The 20,120-nt window shown below is 31.7% G+C and overlaps 1 protein-coding gene across 1 annotated transcript; it reads right to left on the reverse strand.

The window, feature by feature from the left end:
- Positions 1 to 2,195: 2,195 nt before the first annotated feature.
- LOC139496188 (uncharacterized) lies at positions 2,196 to 19,410 on the reverse strand. Its single transcript, XM_071284657.1, has 17 exons — positions 19,175 to 19,410; positions 16,329 to 16,533; positions 15,523 to 15,791; positions 14,136 to 14,238; positions 13,702 to 13,931; positions 12,910 to 13,038; positions 12,505 to 12,675; positions 11,641 to 11,777; positions 10,796 to 10,901; positions 10,176 to 10,259; positions 9,525 to 9,705; positions 9,245 to 9,334; positions 8,280 to 8,348; positions 7,100 to 7,160; positions 6,052 to 6,114; positions 5,072 to 5,256; positions 2,196 to 4,568 (listed from the first exon to the last, which is right to left on the reverse strand). The coding sequence occupies exons 2-17, from the start codon at positions 16,531 to 16,533 to the stop codon at positions 3,949 to 3,951; spliced, it is 2,703 nt and encodes a 900-aa protein (XP_071140758.1). The 5' UTR covers positions 19,175 to 19,410; the 3' UTR covers positions 2,196 to 3,948.
- Positions 19,411 to 20,120: the final 710 nt, after the last annotated feature.

Below are 20,120 nucleotides of genomic sequence, written 5' to 3' on the forward strand. Positions count from 1 at the left end.
TAATATGATCTCTTCCTGAACATGAATGAAATATTTGCCACTCAGTGACGTAAATAGTTTGCTGGACAGGCGTCTAGCGGTTACATGACCGAACTATTGTTTTCATCTTTAATATGGTCTCTTCCTGAACAAAGATGAAATAGTTGTCACTGGAAGTACAGCAAACATCAAGCAATAAATCTAGCGGTTACAGGACCGGTAGCAAATCTGGTAAAACGACACACTAAAAGACAACTTCAATGGAAATGCCAAATGAATTTCCATTTTTCTACAGAGTTATTCGATTCGTATAAGCTATATATATATATATATATATATAAAGTTCATACACCATATCACCAATGAGGCATATACTATTCCATGGATATAGACGCTATATATCGTCCATACACCAACAGACCAATGAGACATACAACAATGAGATACATAATTATTTCAGAGCAACCGCGTCCGTTGTTTTTATTGAACCACTTGGAAGATTGTAAGTTACATTCTGGTAGACCTTAATGATTTTTACCGATTGAAACCGTCAACACATCGGATTTATTTTTACGTATGTGTTATACTTTGTCGACGTCCCTTCTTTTAAAAGATTTTTTTTTGCAAAGTTCTACACAACATAAATTTATTTCGCTGAACAGTTGGGACAAATTCAAACTCTATCCCACTCTTTCTTTTGTAATATGGAACCTTGTTGTACAATTTTAGAGAGACCCATGCCATACACAAGTTATTGTCTGGAAAATAGAAAACTTGAAATGCTTGTTTTCGGACTTGTACCGAAATCCTGGCATGTTTGGGCCAATAATCCTCAAACTCAATCCCATTCTTCCCTTTGTAATAAGGAACCTTGTCGTACGATGTTAGCCGCGAGATCCATTCACACAAGTTATTTTTCTGAAACTACAAAAATGCTTGTTTTGGTCCTTAATTTCTAATCTTTTGGCACCATAAGCACACAAAAAATCCCAACCTTCCACTTGTGGTCAAATTTCAGAGCAGTCACAATACTTATTCCTAAAAGGTTAGGACCCAATCCAAACTTTTGTTGTATTGAACCCAAGACTATATGTGTTTATTGTGTTATAGTAGTCTCAGATTGAACCTTCTTAAAAAAAATCAAAGATCAATTCACTTAAAATAAAGTTATTGCCCGAAAAAATTTTGGCAGTTGCATAAAAATGCATGTATCAAGTCAGGAATGTGACAGTTGTTATCCATTCTTTTGATTAGGGACTTACCGTTTCAATTTTTCCTCGGACTGTTCAGTATTTTTTAGTTCTTTGTTTTTATGGATATTGTATATACAAGTACAATCTAAATATCATCATGCTATGCTCACAAAGACGAGTTATAAAAGATTAGAATTTAAATCAGAATGGGAAACGACTTCTTTCTAGTGTGCTGGATAGGTGAAGCCAACTGCTGATGTTTACAGATATAGTTCATATCTCTGGTTACTTATATAAATTAAATTTTTAATTCTACTTTCCCTGTTCTTCTCATGTACAAGTCCCAGTTATTAATAGTAAGGTTTGTTTGATTGTTGTTAATAATCGAAAGAGTGAGTTTAAGAAGACGACAACTAAATTTTGCTGTCCTACACAAACTTTATTCTACAATAATTGGACAATTACTCGTAAAAGAATTGTCTCCCTAGTAACATGAGGTACTGTTTAGATGGTGTGCAAGAAATGAAGTGATTTTTCAGGTTTTATTACAGTAATGTGGTTATATCATATTGATATAGATATACACATATTGTAAGGTGTAGGTCCAAGTCATCGATTATGGAAATGAGATCTTAAGACTGGTTTCATGAGTGATAATTATGGTATTTTAACTTTGGGTTTCCTTTTCCTTGTATTTACACCAATATTCAATATTCCAATTTATTACACATACTAGTATATGAATGATAAACTATGCTTGTCTCTGCAAGTGGAGTCATGTGAGAGTTAAGCATGTTATTTCATGCTGGTTTCAGTTCATGAATTGGAAGATAAGTACATTATGTCTTTGACGAAGAGTTGCCTCAATATCACACACACTTCATATTAATTTTATAGTCATTTATTGTGGTTCCATATTTTTCTCTTCCAAGATACCATAAGCAATTGTTGACATATTATATGTAAGAAATAATTGTATGGTGTCAGCTGTCGGAATTAGACCTTGACTCAAGGACTCATGCAATCCCCCTCCCAACTTTCGTTAAATTCCTACCTGAAATATATTAACAGCAAGTTTTTTTACCAAAACAAACATCTCTATAGTCAAGAATGTTATTAGTTCTATATTAAAAAATTAAAACAATAATGTTTAGGGTTACTTTTAATTTATCATCATCAAGCAACACCAAGAATTTTGTGATTACAACCAATTCACATGATCTATTCAGACATATATAAACTGCATATAAACTTGTCCAGATTGTATTAATTCCAAAACAATCAATTATAAATAAAAGTTTTAAAAAGCATAGTTTGATTTGCAGCAGGCCAAGTTTACAGGCTTGTTCCATCCATGCCAGGGACTTATAACCTTACGACCTTTCACAGTGCGCCAGGGGGTTATATCCTGTTCTGCAAATCATTTTATGCACCCACTCCTAAAATTTCAACCTGATTAATCTCAACAGCAAGTTCCTGTAAATAGTAAAATTAACAACTCATTTGTTTTAATAACCTTTCTATATTGCAAAATTTATGAATTAAAAATGCAATAATTTTAACTTTAGACGGCCCACCAATAAGAACAAAAGGCATGAAAATTAAAGAATATTAATAAACTTTAAAAAAAAAAATCACCTTTTTTTTAACCAGGTACATTTTCTGACATGATTTTTTTTAAAAGCTTCTCCTGTTGAAATTGATCTAATCTAACACTAAAAAATCATTGTTCTCAATTTCTCAATTTCCTAAAAAAATATTGTTGTCATTTCTTCTTTGGTTGGTAAATTTAAGGATCTGGACAATTCAGTATTCAATTTATCATGAACTATTCTTGGTACAATAGAAACATCTGTAACAGTGTGTTCAAATAATGTGAAACATGAATGAAAAAGAGTTTCAATGTTTCACAAACAGGTAATTAATTTTGCCTAAATGGAACCGGTTTCCTTTTAAAGGTAAAAGATTGTTGATTGTGTCAAAAATTTCCTTACTCTGTTTACTTAAATAAAGTAAATATTTATTTATTTTAATGTCAATATTATTACTTTCTTCTTCTGCATGGTCAATCAAACATTTGGACTGAACAGCCTTTTGTTGGTTCTCAGATATCTTTCTCGATTCCAACTGATCATATATTTCTGATTCAAGTGACAAAAATTGTTTAGAATCCAAATTTGTGTTGTTAATAGCATTCAGTTAGTCCACTCCTTTTTTTATCTTTAGAAAGTTGCTTGAGAACTGTTTGCTTATACGGATTCCAATGGCTTGACCCTCTGAAACCAGAAATTGTTTAGAATCCAAATTTGTGTTGTTAATAGCATTCAGTTTGTCCACTCCTTTTTTTATCTTTAGAAAGTTGCTCGAGAACTGTTTGCTTATACGGATTCCAATGGCTTGACCCTCTGAAACCCGAAATTGTTTAGAATCCAAATTTGTGTTGTTAATAGCATTTAGTTTGTCCAATCCTTTTTTTATCTTTAGAAAGTTGCTCGAGAACTGTTTGCTTATACGGATTCCAATGGCTTGACCCTCTGAAACCAGAAATTGTTTAGAATCCAAATTTGTGTTGTTAATAGCATTCAGTTTGTCTACTTCTTTTTTTATCTTTAGAAAGTTGCTTGAGAACTGTTTGCTTATACGGATTCCAATGGCTTGACCCTCTGAAAAATTGAGTTTTAAAACCAAGTGCTATTTACTGACATGGTTTAAGCTTTTCCTTTATTTATCGATCTAATAATTGTGTTGTCAACACAAAAAAAGCACTGTTATCAATTTAAATATCATCTTCATCTAATTCCTCGTCACTGTCCTTTTCTATATAAATACTGTTCAAATCATTAGTTTCAAACTGCTCAATTTCCTGAAATACTGTTGTCATTTCTTCTTCGGTTGGTAAATTTAAGGATCTTGACAATTCAGTATTCAATTTATCATGAACTATTCTTGGTACAATAGAAACATCTGTAACAGTGTGTTCAAATAATGTGAAACATGAATGAAAAAGTGTTTCAATATTAAAATGTTTCACAAACAGGTAATTAATTTTGCCTAAATGGAACCGGTTTCCTTCTAAAGGTAAAAGATTGTTGATTGTGTCAATAATTTCCTTACTCTGTTTACTTAAATAAAGTAAATATTTTTTTATTTCAATGTCAATATTATTACTTTCTTCTTCTGCATGGTCAATCAAACATTTGGACTGAACAGCCTTTTGTTGGTTTTCAGATATCTTTCTCGATTCCAACTGATCATATATTTCTGATTCAAGTGACAAAAATTGTTTAGAATCCAAATTTGTGTTGTTAATAGCATTCAGTTTGTCCACTTCTTTTTTTATCTTTAGAAAGTTGCTTGAGAACTGTTTGCTTATACGGATTCCAATGGCTTGACCCTCTGAAAAATTGATATAACAAATTATTTATTGGCTCTCAGAAAAAAGGACATAACACTGATAAAAATAATGGTAACATGTTATTAACGTGTCAAGTAAAACGGTAAATAGAGAGTTGTACAGAAAAACATTTGTGAACAGTTCGCAATGAAAAGCAGGTTATATGACACTTGATTTTGTATTTTGAAGGACTCATTTGTAGTTTGAGAAAAATGCAATAAAAAATTCCTATATGGCTATTTACAAATAGTTGCTGAGAGGTAAACCTTAAAATTTAACACATTGTATAGCTTGACGTATAAAGCTTGAATCACAACTTCTTAGAAAGCCATACATAATTATAGAAAAAAAAAAATGTTAATTCATTGAAAATTGAATTGAAATTATAAATTTGACTCTATGGGTGATTAATTAAGTTTTGAATTGTCTACCGATGGTACCATGTAAGTTTAAATACATGTAGAACAGCTCTTATGAATATAATACTAGTTATACATTTTCATACCTGCATATTTCTTCATCAAGCTAGACAAATATTGCCGGTCAGTTGCAAGTTCCTTTAATTTCACTAAACATGCGCTTTTTCTCTTTGTCTGAGCTGATTCTAAAAGCAGTTGTCCTTGATCTGAAGTAAGCTGAAGCTGGGTTAAATTTGTTTTTTTCTTCAACTTTGAACAATCTGATATTAGCCTAGAAAAGAAGACATTATAATAGAACAAATGAATTTTGTTTTTAAGTGGGGTTAAAATTTCACTCCATAATGTAAAATTGAAAACTTATAACATTTTTAATTATTGCACAACTATACTGTAATCACAAGTGTATTTAGCGTAAGATCTAATGATCAACAGATAAAGTATCATCACATGTTTTAAGTGCAACCCTTACAAATAAAAAAAAATAAACCAAATTTTTTTTAAAAGTTGAAATTAAAAGTTGAAGTGTTCATCCATTTGCAGTTGAGTTTTTTATGGGTTTTTTTAAAGTTTGATGGTTAAATTCATTTCTTCAGTTGTATAGGTTATACGTTCATGAGCTGATATTTGAAAAGTTCACATATTTAAGGACGACATCAAAAGTTCAATGAAGGATAAAAAAAACTTAATTCGTATAGTTTTTTCACTGACCCCCCTCCCTCTAAACTTAATTTGGAAAAAAATGATTGACCCATATGGATATCTTGCAGCAGTTCAACCCCACCCCCAAACTATTTTGAATTAAGTTTTTTTTTTTTTTTTATCTTACATTGATCTTTGATGTTATCCCTTAATGACTGTAATAATATCCATATTCAAATTAATGCATGTACACATTTTTTTCCCAAAGCATGTTTCATCTATGACAAACAATCATCAACAAATGCCAGAAAACTTTGTAATGTCTCTGTATGATTGCAGAAAAGGTTAAAGTGCTAGTGCTTACAAAATAATAAGGAATATAACAATAATATATTAAAAATGTTACATATATATGTGTCAAATTCACCTTTCAATGCGTCTTTCCATTTCCACCTTTTCATCATCTGCTTCATTTATATCTAATAGTTGCCTGTAAAAGAAACACAATAGTGTAACAACAATGCACAAGCATTGTAGCAGTTGTAGCAGGAACTACCACAGCAGACTAAATTAAATCATAAAAAAAAGGAAAGGTAAGTCAGTATTTTCATTTTTTTTTATCTTATTTTGGCACTATGATTTTGGATGAAGTGATTCATATTTCCATGGTCTGAGTTGTCTATAGGCCAAATTGACCTGTGTATTTAATGAGTAGATTTTGAATGTTTTTTTTTTATTTGATACTAAAATAAACTCGAGTGTCTTGTTGTTAAATCTAAAAACTAAAAGGAACAGAAAATAGAATTATCAAAAGCATTTATGTAGTTTCTTATTTAATCCCCCCCCCCCCCCCCCCCAAAAAAAAAAAAGAATCTAGTTGCAATTTAACTACCACCTGGAATATTGGTTGTATTTCCCAATTTCATTGATAACCGTGTTAAAATTCCAATAACTGGCCATGGTCCTTTTTCGCAAAATACCCAGATATACCCCTTATGTCCAACAATTTCAATTAGTTACTTCCTAAATAACAGAAATTAAATGATGTAGTCAGCTGGTTCTACAATAAGAGTTGGTTGGCTTACTGTGACATACATATATTCTGTTTTGGATTTGATTTAAGACTTATTCTAACACTGATTTGGGGCATTTTAAGGCAGCCAGTCATTTAAGATAAGAGCAGCAAGAATGGGTTTAAACTCCTGACCTCCATGTTGACTCACTAGTGATTATAGTTATAACTTAAATCACTCAGCCATCAAAGTTCTAATTTTGTTTTGGCCTTCAGGAAAAAGTTGTAGATGACATTATATTCTGTCCTAAGATCATGTTAGTTTTCAAAACTAGCTTTTAAGAACATAAACCCTCAATCCACCTTTTTTTTTTATTTCACAATGGGTTCTAAATGTTTTACAAGGATGAGCCACATGATTTGTTTTTCATTCAAGTTCTCAATTGAACTGCTTGAAACTCACTTTTTGGATTCAATCTGATGCAGGAGTTCAGCATACTGCTCATCTGTAGTCAAAGGCAGAGCTAAATGAATAAATTTAAAGAACTAGTATAATATATTTAAAAATAAATAATATAAAGTTGCCTGCATTTTTCCAAAAATAGAAAAGATTGTGAGGTAATAGTATTAAGTGTATTTTGAGATTCTGGACTTGTGTTACTGTACTAATTTTCAACCAATATCTTAGATCATTCTTCATAGAAAGTAAATTAACCTGTCAAGGCTTTTACTTTGAATGAGTGGCAAATGTGTAGTATGTGCAGGATGTTGCTGCACAACAAATCTAAACATTAATTACACCCTACAACTCAAAATTATAAAATATTTCTTATGGAAGGCTACCAATGAAAACTATTATAAATTATTTCGTATCGGTTGGGAATAAGATTCTCTTATTGGATAAAAAGGGGTCATGACATTCATTAATCTTCAGTAATAAATTCCATTGGTCATTAACAGAACAATATGGACCAGAAAACCGGTTGTTAATGAACTTTTACATGATATGGACCGGTGGGGCATGGTTTAGGTCTGATAATGACCGTTGGGGCGTGGTTTCCCTTTGATAATGACTGTTGGGGCGTGGTTTCTCTGCTATTAATGACCAATGGGGCGTGGTTTCTCTGTTTAGAAAGATGTACTTTTTATAAAGCATGTTCCTGATTTTAATATTGAATTTAAGTTGTTGAATTGTTTATTATATGTTTTCGTTAATAGTAAAATTAAAGAGAACTTAATTAAGAATTTATATACTGAAAAGTTGCACTAAAATGAATGGCAGTATTACTACGACTGGTCTTCACTATTTGCTATAGAAATCGTACAACTACTCGAGTTCGCTTTAGGCGTTTTGAATTTATGAGAATTTCCTAAAACATGGTTTCTCAATGAAATAACCATGATAGTTCTTGAAAAACTGGTCATTATCATGATATATGGACTTCCCACAGGACAGTGGTATTGACTAAGAAAGTGATAATGACTGAGCCAAAGGCGAGGTCATTATTGCTGTTGCAATATAAGTTTACTTCCCAAGGTCTTTCCTGTAAAATGCATATTGAATCACGCTTAGTCAAATATTTATGCAGAGGACTATGCATTATACCAGACGTACCACAAAAAGCATTCATATTATTCCTCACCTTTCCTTTCTTTTCTGTTGGATTGTGTTTTCCATTCTTCCTTCCAGGTTTGAATCACATCTTTAGATTCTGTAATAAAGAAATAAGTTTAAAGTTCTGTCTACTCTTGAATAAATATATTGGCCATGACGACTTGAAATTAAATCTCAGTCAAAAGTCTGGAACTGTTTAAAAATCGAGTTGTTATAGGAACCCTATAACAAAGAACAAAATTCATCTTACTTTGTACTTGAACATGATAAATTTTCCTTAAACTAAGCAAAGTTATATACATGTAAATGTGCACTTGCATAAGGTCTATTTCTATCTGACGAAGCTCATATATTATCAATCAGCTTTTTTATGAATACTTCTTTTACAAATTAATTTGACTTTTATACTGCATTTTTAAAATTGGTAAAGATTCTGTCAATAAATATTACTCAATAAAATAACAAAAAAAGCATGTTATTATATGACTATAAAACAATAGTTAACTTTTGATTTTAGTTGAATATCATATCTCGGGTTAATAAATATTGATTCTTACATTGATCTGTTAGCATATTTTGATTCATCAAGTTAGCTAAAAAATTTATGACCCTTAAAATCATCCAACAATCTCCGAGATCACCGTCATCAAAAGTCAATAATTGTATATTATCAATATAAATATATTGTTTGAGTGCCAGTGAGAAAAAGACCTATGTATGTACTTCTTGAGAACTATATCTTGCATAATTTCATCAAAAAGTATTGAAACAGGGTATCAAATTACTTGATATTAATAAAATAAAATGGGTTAACTTACATTAAAACTAAACATTGCCTATAAAAGGCAACATAATTCAGGCCAGCATGATAAAGGGGTAGGCTATTTTTTTTTAATTTGAACTGATATGAACCAGCTGAGCATGCATTTATGGATACCCATTTTTATTTCAAAATAATACAAATTTCAATTAATAGTTTAAAGGTCATCCTACCTTTCATATCAACAAGAATTCCAGATATAATGGCCTCATTTTCTTTCAATATCTGCACACATCGTTTCTTCTTCTCTACCATTTTTTTTCCTGAAAAAAAAAGAAAGTATATCTATGTTAAGAACCCTATTTTGAATTATAATATTGAGTCAAGGTAAAGGTGAAGAAAGGAAATAAATTTTGGGACATGCTTACAGACAGGCATGGGTATATTTTTGGCTAGCATAAAGATGATTTTCATATATATGAATTAAATGAAAATCTAATATTAGCTACATACCTAGATTCCATATTTGTTTTTCTGTGTGGTGCAACATAGCTTCCGTTAGTAGATCTTGCCTGTTATTGATCGTCATTTCTTTGGTTATTTTTCTAAAACCCCTCAGATAGGACCACAGCCTTTCAATTCCCTCTCCGTCTGTCAAACCTGTTCCGTCTGCAAATCTCTGACCATACATCAACTAAAAAAAACATTCCAAAAGTTCCTAAAATTAACCTTACAACAACAACAGCATACAAGAAAGACTAAAATACATTAAAAAATATAACACTCAAAAAGTAACTCAATTGAATAAGGTTGGAATCAAAAGCTAAAAATGTAATTGTCCCATTTTATTTCAATCAAGTTGTACCGGAACATTAAAAGTAAAATCAACGAAATTTCAAAATTTTCTATTCAATTGCAGTTAGGGGAACAATTTTATCTTTTGAACAGCCTTTAAAATTAAAACTAGCACTAAAGAAATGTCCAAACAATTGTTTTGTTATCTTAGAACACAAAAATTTGGGAATGAAATTTGGGACACCTAACATGTCTGCTCTATGGTCGGGTTGTTGTCTCTTTGGCACATTCCCCATTTTCATACAGATAAAAAAATTTGCTACCATCATCATATGACTAGGACATAATTCATAAAATTGATAAGTTTACCTGACATTCTGTATTGTGTGCAAAACTGTGAAAAACAGGGACAGCAAAGGAACATCTCTCTAAAACATCAATGTTATTAGTTTTCTGAAATGAAAAGAGAGTAAATTATGCAATTTATGTATACAAACAGCATAAGAAGGAACAATATATATATATATATAGACACTAGTCTAAATTGAAAACATTCAAACCTACAATTACGTTGTATAAAAACATATATATATATATACAAGTACGTCTAAACCAATGACAAACTTTATAGCAGATTTTATCCATCAGGTCACCAGCAGGGATGGTGATACAAGGCTGACAATACATTCTGTATAGATAATTCGTTTAAAATCAGCCCAACAATGTCAGACATCCTTAAAAGAACAAAATGTTTGCTTTCACAAATGTACAGATCTAGCATTGTTGGGCTGATATATAGGGAGTATATACAGTTAATCAATCAGAATCTTTTGAGTATATTTTATTTTAGAATCCAGAATACATGTAACTGATGTTGTTTTCAAAAGAAATAAATCACTTACTAATCCCATGAATAATACTAAATAGGAAAAAAACTTTAAACAGTATATTTTTTTCAAACATCCATTAAACAAATTTTTAAAGATTACCTTCAAATGTTTATGCAACATACAGGCAATGTCATACATGACAACCAAATTATCTGATGACCTATTTTCCAATATACACTTTAACATATAGACTGGATAACTCAATCTGAAAAGAGAAAGAATTTAAAGAAGTTCTACATATAAACATACACAAAGATGTAAAATTTCACAATATTTATGGAAATATTTATTTACACCTTTAAGGTTAATTGTTTGAAAATCATATTTTTACAGTAAACAATCATACTGACTCTTACTTGCCCAAGGAAAGACTTGAAGACAAAAAAAGTATATGAATCAACTTGCAGAAGCATTAGATACTAATAAAAAATGAAAACTATGCTACTGTAAATCTAAAATAAAATAGTTTGACAAATTATTTCTTAATTCAAGGGTAAATAACATGTCATAAGATGACAGTTGATGATTAAAATTACAAGGGTTCCCAAGAGCAGTGGCGGATCCAGGGGGGGGGGGGGGGGGGTTCCGGGGGTGTGCACCACCCCTTTATTTTTGCCGATCAATGCATTTGTATCGGGACATATGTTTTGCACCCCCTCTTTGCCATGGGTGCCCTGGGTTAGCACCCCCCCTTTCGAAAATTCCTGCATCCGCCCCTGAAGAGTGACATTTTTCTTACAACTAAATCTAACTAAAGCAGATTTTTTTAATTGTTTATTAAGTTTATTAATTGGTAATTTTGCATGGTAATAAATACTCCTTTTTTCTTAACTTTGTCCATAGAATAAATAAAGAAACTGAGAAATAACCAAACAAAACAGCCTTTTTTTAATAGGATTTAAATAGGAAAACAGTTGTAACAGAATATACATTTGTACATATACCTTTCTCCATGAACCAAATCTGCAAAATATATTGGAATGTCATGCTTGCATACACTGCCAAATATTCCTGTAACATCAAGTTTTCCATTTTTCACTTTAGAGCGAATGGCATTACCAGCCTGGAAGTTTGAACATTCCTAAAATGTATATATAACTTTATAATTCATCTATATCTATGGTTTATACACATGTGATGTGATTAAAATTGGAGTATATTCTTTAGTTAATGTACAAATAAACTTAAAAATAATTGTATACTGTACATGTATTGTCATTTCAAAATCCTATATTAATATGAAAGTAAAAAAGAGAAATCTGAGAAAAAGGACATTTTAAATTTAATTATCATGGTGGAACCATAAACAATTTAAGGAGTAGGGGTATTTAAGGGCAAGTTTTGGCCCAAGAAATAAAACATTGGACAACTATTTTAAATTTGCACATAATGTACGGAAATGCACAGAGAACAAAAATATGGAGAAACATGATGTCGTCTCAATAATGCATTAAAAGCAAAGTTTTCATTTAAACAATGAACATGATAAAAATTAATATCCGCAAATGTGAATTAATGTGTTGTTCAGCCACTTAATTAATATTTATATCTATTAAAGTTCTTCGATTAGTTATTGTATAATTCTTGGGTGTGCACATAATTTGACAATCTAAAATACACTTAAATTAGTTAAAAAAAACCAACTATAGAACTTTCGTCATATTTTGTTTTCATGGTTACACATTAAATGTGAATTTGGTTCTTATTTTCTGAATACCTTTTACCCAAGTCTAGTTAATAAAAAATGTATCATTCCACTGATGGATAATGACTACCATACACTGTCGTAAGAAATTAAAATAACTTACACTATTTGGTGCTTTACTGTCAAGAGCGTAATCATCAATAAATCTTCTGAGATCCCCATGATCAAGAAAATATAGGTTTTTATGTCTAGCTGATTGTCTGTCTTGACCAGATCCTGACGATTGTTTATGAACAAGACCAAAGTTGGCATCCATGGAAACTATTGATGGTGTCTGTGAAAAGATTATAAAGTCATATAGAACTCAAAATTAAATCATTAAAACAATTATAGCGTACGTTGTTTCAGATTTGAAAAACGAGACAGACCAATTACAAAATTGTATTTGTAAAATTTATCATGACACATGAAATCGCTAATATGTTTTCCAAAATGATATGATAAGTTAAAGTTTGTTGGAACAAATCAACTCAAAAAGAAATAATATAAATTTATATTAGAAACTTACCTTAACACATATTGGACATTCAGTGGCAAAAGAAGATTCTGTTATGTTTGCTCGGGTATTCAGTGAATACCTATGGTAATTGTACTCAGTGAGGCAATCACCAACCACAGCTCTATATATGTTTTTTTCCTAAAAAAAAGAAAGAGAAGAGAATTTTATTAAAACAGATTCAAATGAAGTAACCTGCTACACACTGTAGAGTCAATGCTGTAACCTCTTTTCTTAAGAAAATGAATTGTTTATGTTTGAATTTCTTTTATTATCAATAAAAAAATTAAGGTTTTTACAAATGTCTGATGGTGTAACTAAGCTACTGAAAGCGAGTATTGTAAACAACAGGGCGACTTGTTTTCGCTTTGAGGGTTGAGCAAAGGGAAGTGGCGGTAGCGTAAACCAGTGAGTAAAACTAAACCAATGATAGCAAGGAGCTATATTGATATAATAATTTAGGTGTTATGTTTGAAAGATGTTATTCTTATGTTTTATACCAAGTATTTACAATATACATTGATGAGGTTGAAAACAAATCTTAATGTACCCACAATATACAGGGTATACCAGCATTTTTTTACAAACTTAATTTGCAAGATGTGAACCAAATATCTTTACATTCTAGTCCACAATTCCCATCTTTTTTCTTATTTTTTCTACATCTAGACAGCACATTGTGACAATAAATAGTTTTAAAATATATCAACATTTTTATTGTCTATATTGATGCATTTCTAACAAATGAGTAATGTCAGAGACAAAACACTTTCCTACATCAGAAAACTGTTAAAATTAACTTACAACGTTGGAGATTAATTTGATGTAGTTAGAGTGCATAGTATCTAAAGCATCACAAAAAGATTTTGCAGGTAAACAGCACTCAAGTTGCAAAACAGACAATAGCTCCATAAATCTGAGATCAAAGCCAATTTTAGGGCTTGTAGGTGTAGCTGGCCATAAGCTGTAACGCAAAAAAGTGACAGCAGGATCTTCACATCTGCATAGCTGGATTTTACATGTATGTTGTAAACCTGCAAAATGAGAAAAAAATATTAAATAAAGAAGAACTAGAGGCTCTAAAGAGTAATAAATTCAGTTTCTTTCCCTTTAAAATTATTATTTCATCTGACAGTGTATAAAGTTAATTTCAATTAAGAAAAAGAGGATACTAAAGTAACCATACAGAACCCATTATTTGGAACATTTATTTTGGGGCAGCATAAAAAAATATTTACCCTTTACATCAACAGCATATATGGAAGTAGAGTATGATGATTCACAAATGTGGTCTTTCCTGGCAAGTTCATTAGTCATTTGAATAGGTACATACATGGTTTGCTGTAATAGAGGTAAAGTATGTATATAAATTATAGTATTATTGTATGAGGTTAATACGATCAAATATAAACCTGAAAAAGATATATTAGTACAGGGCAAAGTCACAATTAAATTTTTTTTGGTTTGCCCAAACCCTACCCAAAGGTTGAGACGGTGAGTAGGTAGGTAGGCGTTTTCTTTTTTTTTTTCAAAAAAAGAAATTGAAGTATCTGGTGTTTATTAGCTTTTTTCTGGGTAGGTAGCGTTTGGACAAACAAACCTATTCTTTTTTATGGAATAAAAAATCTTTGGATCAATATACATTGCATCTTGAAGGCGATTAGACCAATCTCGTCTTAACAATTTTTCAATGAATTTCATGGTGTTTTTTTTGTGTGTACATTTTAAGCATTTGAACATTCTTATTGAAAATAGTGAGTAATAACTTCTCAATTTTTAAAACTTATTAACGGTTTTATGATATTCATTAGATAACCTCAAAAAGCATTGCAAAGTATATCAATTTTTAAACATTTCTAAAAGCTGCAATATTGCTTTTCTATTCTAGTTTTCAGGTAACATGGTTAAGTTTTTAAACTACATTTAAACACATGAAAAACTGACATTAGTCTTAGATGCATGATTCTTTTAATAGTTGTAAGTGGATTTGAACTAGCTGTCAGTAACTGCGACGCTGAGTACTCTCAAATCTGTACTAACTAAAATTAATAAAATTGAGAATGGAAATGGGAAATGTGTCAAAGATATTACAACCCAACCATAGAAAAAACAACAGCAGAAGGTCACCGACAGGTCTTAAATGTAGCGAGTAGCAGGATGTACAAGTACCTGGCCACGTCCACTTGTACTAGTAACATTTGTATTTTTATCCATCTGATGAGTTAAGCCTTTTTCAACTGATTTTTATAGTTCGTTCATATGTTAAACTATAACAACATGTCCCAGGTTAGGGGAGGGTTGGGATAATATTGCTAACATTTTAACCCCACCACATTCTGTATGTATGTGCCTGACCCAAGTCATGAGCCTGTAATTCCATGGTTGTCGTTTGCTTATGTGTTACATGTTTTTCGTTCATTTTCTTAACAAAAATTAGGCTGTTAGTTTTCTCATTTAAATTGTTTTACATTGTCATTTCAGGGCTTTGTTCATTGTTGAAGGATGTACAGCAACCTATAGTAAATAATTTCTTTGTCATTTGGTCTCTTGTATGCTTGTGGAGAGTTGTTTCATTAACAATTATACCACATCTTTTTTTATTTATATATTGTGGCCATATTTTACCTTCCACTGGTGTGGTTTATGGAACAAAATGTTCTGGTGAATCCTCTTACAGCAAGTATCACAGTAATATGCAGAGGGACCACAATCCTGACAAAAAATAACATCATCAACAGATGATTCACAAAAGCAACAACAATGAGTTGCTGGGGACTGTTCCTCCAACCTGGTTTCAATGAGCTTGTCTCTCAGCAAGTCCCATGCTCCCATTACCTTTTTCCTTTTTTCTGCATACGTAAGATTGATTCTTCCAGGATTACTGTTCACATTATCTGCAAAAACAGTCAATTTATCATAATCATTGTAATTCGATCAGTTCACAAAGCAGGCAAATTAACAAGACAAATAAACACTCATACAGCCGCAGGTTTTTAATTTGTGGTTTTCAATTTGTTGGTTTAACATGATCGAGTAGACACACCAGGCACAGAATATCATAATACGTCCTGTAAACTGGTGTATAAAAGTAAAATACAAAATGTGTAATCAGACAATTTTACCGTTGTTGTTATTCAACACTTTTAATTACTTTAAACAGTAGCCATCTTTCTTGAGTCAGAGTGTATTGCGTTTTGTGACTAATTTCTAGCAATCTTTACAAGATATTGTCCACAGATGCAATAATAAAAAATATAGTGAAAATGGTGTATAGTACAATAAATTTTTACATTGTAGTAGAAAATCCGGTAAAAATCCATAAGTATAACTGTATTACCTTAAATATCTTATGTAAATAGAACATTTATTTGAATATTTCTTCAAGAATACAAATTCTAAATGTCAGACAATTATATAAAATACAAAAATACCTTCACATTGAAAATCGAATTGGTCAGCTGGATAGTCTATTTGGGCAAGTTGGTTAGTCACTTCTTGGTTGGTATTGTTGCTATTACTAACATCAGAACCATTATATGTCATCCTGACATGTTTTGTTTGGAATTTGGAAGATGCCCCATCAAAAACAGTCCTCTTTATTTTGGGTGGTTTTGTTGTTAAATGAATCCTTTTCATCTGAAAAAGTAATAAATGTGAAGTAAAACAAGTAATTGATAACTCTTTGTTAAAAGTTGTGTTTTTTAAAATAATTCATGGTTTGCACTGCAATCTTAAAATATCATTCAGTTCATGATGTTCAAATGTTACAATTGTGACAATCATCATGATCATGGGCTATTTTAATTGTGCAGTGTTATTACAGAGCCATTGGTTAATTTTAAATAAATATTATGTAAGTAGTCTTTAATGAAATGTTCATAAAACTATTAAGTGTATTTTCCTGTGTATTTTTAATAGTTACTAGAACACACCAATGATATCGCGGGTCCGTGACTGAATTAAAGTATATAACTATGCGCAAGCCTTATTTAAGTATTAGTATTGTCATCTGATAAAGTCATGATGATTATAAGATGCACAGTTTTCTCTGCTTTCAAATCTAAATCTTTCTGTTTGAACCAGTAGAACTGGAACTTATCAATCATTGGTAATATTAATTACTTGGAAAACAAAAGGTCCTGGAACAAATATGGAATGGAGTATGTTTTAATCAACAGCATTGTCCTTTATTAGTTATAAATAAAGTTGAATTCTCTGATTCGCTGTTTTACATCATGCCCGCTAACAAATTGAAAACTGTACCTATACGCTTTATATTTAAGTATTCCTATTGTTATCTTAAAAAGTCTTGCTGATTAAAATACTATAATAGGTAACAGTTTGACAATTTAGAAGGGCCAAAATTAAAAATATGTTTGTTTCCCCTCCCCCCACCCGGGTCAAAATATTATTTTCCACAAAAAAATAAAAATTATTTTTTTCCTGAAAATAATTTGTTTCCATTTTTGGAAAGTGCTTGAAAGCAGAAGGATTGATAATCTAAATAAATACACTCAAATTGAGCACAAACAACTGATAAGTGGCCTGGACTGGACAAATCAAACCATTCATGTGACCATGCAATGACAAGCACGTCCAGTAAAAAAAAACCTGCCTTCCTGGTCTGTTTACAAAGGGTAGACCCGGGGAGGGGAAATAGACATTCTTTAAAATGTGGCCTAGTGTCAACCCTGCGATTATGACCCGTGTATAAATACAGCATATTAATACTGAATACACCGTTTTGTGGTGCGCCTGTCAGATGCGGAACGTACAAATAAGGTAACCGGTAACATGTGAATATATTACTATTGGTATAGGTATTGGACTCGATCCGGAACTTCTTAATTATTGGCAATTTTAATTACGTGGAAAACAAAAGAGCCTGGAGTGGTGTAATTTCTAATCTACACCTTTGTACTATATTAGTTATATATAAAGTTAAATTCTTTGATTCGTCGTTTCTACGTGATGACGGCTGACAAATTGGACCTCATCATTTTAGTATTATCGATGCAATATTTTGAAAATGTCTTTGAATTAAAAGAAATCAAATAAAAAGAATTCCCAAATCCCGATACCAGAGTCCTTGTAAAGGTCAGAACCCCCTCTTAGGCCCATCTATTATTTTTTTACTATTTGCAAACCATGGTCTCTATTACACCTTATTGCTAATTGTCCGCCATTACTGGATATCACACAGGTTCCCGTAAAATTTTTACGTCATAAAACAAAATATCTGACGCCACAATGGAAAAATGATTGTTGTATGCGTCAAAAGTTCAAGCGGCCCGGTCAGCCGGCCGATAAGGTTAATAGCGATAAATTAAGTGTATAGTCCGCAAATAGTCAAATAATAACACTAGAACCTACATGTACCCAAGAGCTACATGTACAGTTCTGCAGCTATGTCATTCCCGGAATTATAGATTATCTTTAATAATCTCAAAGACATTGGGGGGGGGGGGGGAAGGGACCCCATTTCAGATTTTTCTTATTGTTGCTTACGGATTCACTGAAGCGTGAAGCAACCAGCCTACTCTTAGGCAGCCAGTGAGCCCCCATTTATGAAAATTTCTGGATCCGCCACCGATTTGGACTATTTCCATGGACACTGATGGATAGAAACAAGTGCCTGTGGCAATCACCCTTACAAATTAGTCAAGGAAGGCTCATACCCGTAGCCAGGGGGGGGGGTTCGGGGCGTTCGGACGAACCCCCCTTGAAAACAAATAATGACTGTTAAAGTCAACGTTCTGTTCGAATTGTGACTGTAAAAGTCGAGTTTTTGAGGCCAACGAACCCCCCTTTGGAAATTCCTGGCTACGGGCCTGAGGCTAATATTGCAATTGTTTGCTTTGACGCCTTCCTCGTCAATGTGGGATAAAAAAACAAAGGCAAATTAAAAAAATACACGCAGCAGACGGCATGATTAGCTAGATACCTTGTAGTTCAAATAATTATGACGTCTTTATATATTTTTTTTCTTTGACGCATTACTTCGACGTAAGGCGTCAAAGAAACAAATTATAATAGCCTTTCAAGACGTCATAATTATATGGACTAGACACCTTGTAACGTCTTGTTGGAAGGATATTTTCTGTTTTTGCTATAACGCTGTCCGTCGATCAGGAACATATATATTAACGTTAGATATACTGTTCCCAGCGTCGATGTAAGGCGTCAAAGAAAAAAAATATAACAGCCTTTCAACATATCATAAATATTTAGACTATCCTACAGATAAAAAGGTGTTTTTATAAATATGGGCACTTACTTTTTATCTTTTTTCTTAATCTACAAATGGCCGCCAAAAACAGTGATGCTGAATGCAGCGTGCTTAGCTAAACGGAATTGCGCATGCTCGAAAAGACCTTATAGTTCCTCTTAAGTAATTCTATTCAACAGGATAACCCGATACTATATAGTAACATAGTATACTATGTTATCGGCTGAACAGCATAACCCCACATAACCTAACATCTATTGAATAGGAAAACCTGAGTCGTATCGGGTGGTATACAATTCAATTCTGTCACAGTTTGATTACACATATATGCTTAATCACGCGAAGTTCTGGCTCACATACTATACATATATTATATCAAAACATTGCAACCTACTATTAAAAAAACTTCTTTATTGAACTGAACTTTTCTTCCTTAATAAATCTTAATTTCACCTGTTTAGTACTTTCAACATGTTATACTAATAATATCATATGTAAAACACAATAAGACCTTTCAATATAAGACCATTTCCATTATTTAGACTGATGATATTTCTATAATCAATTGAGAAATTACCTGTTATATTTCATGTTTTCGCAATAAATACTTCGTAGTTAAAAAAGGATTTCAAGATAAATTCAAGTATTATGTTTGACGATATTATTACTTTTTTTCGTAGGAAAAACCCGGATATGTACATCTTTTAATATAATATTTTATACCCACTAACAACATGAACAAACGGTAGGAAGCATTGAAGAATACATCTTGTTAACGTGGAATCTGATATTATAAGGGAATCAACACACATTATAAAAACTGTAATCACTATGGTTTTGGCATCTTTGTAGTCAGTCAGGAAGTATGATGACAAACGTTAAATATTAAATTCAGTGTCCATATCATCAGTTGATGGAAAAAATTTAAGTGAGAACATTCAAAACAAGATATTAAAACTATTAAATCCAAAAAGGCGACTACTAACAAAATTGT

Source organism: Mytilus edulis, chromosome 11 (genome assembly GCF_963676685.1).
Source record: "Mytilus edulis chromosome 11, xbMytEdul2.2, whole genome shotgun sequence".
Classification (NCBI taxonomy): Eukaryota; Metazoa; Mollusca; class Bivalvia; order Mytilida; family Mytilidae; genus Mytilus; species Mytilus edulis.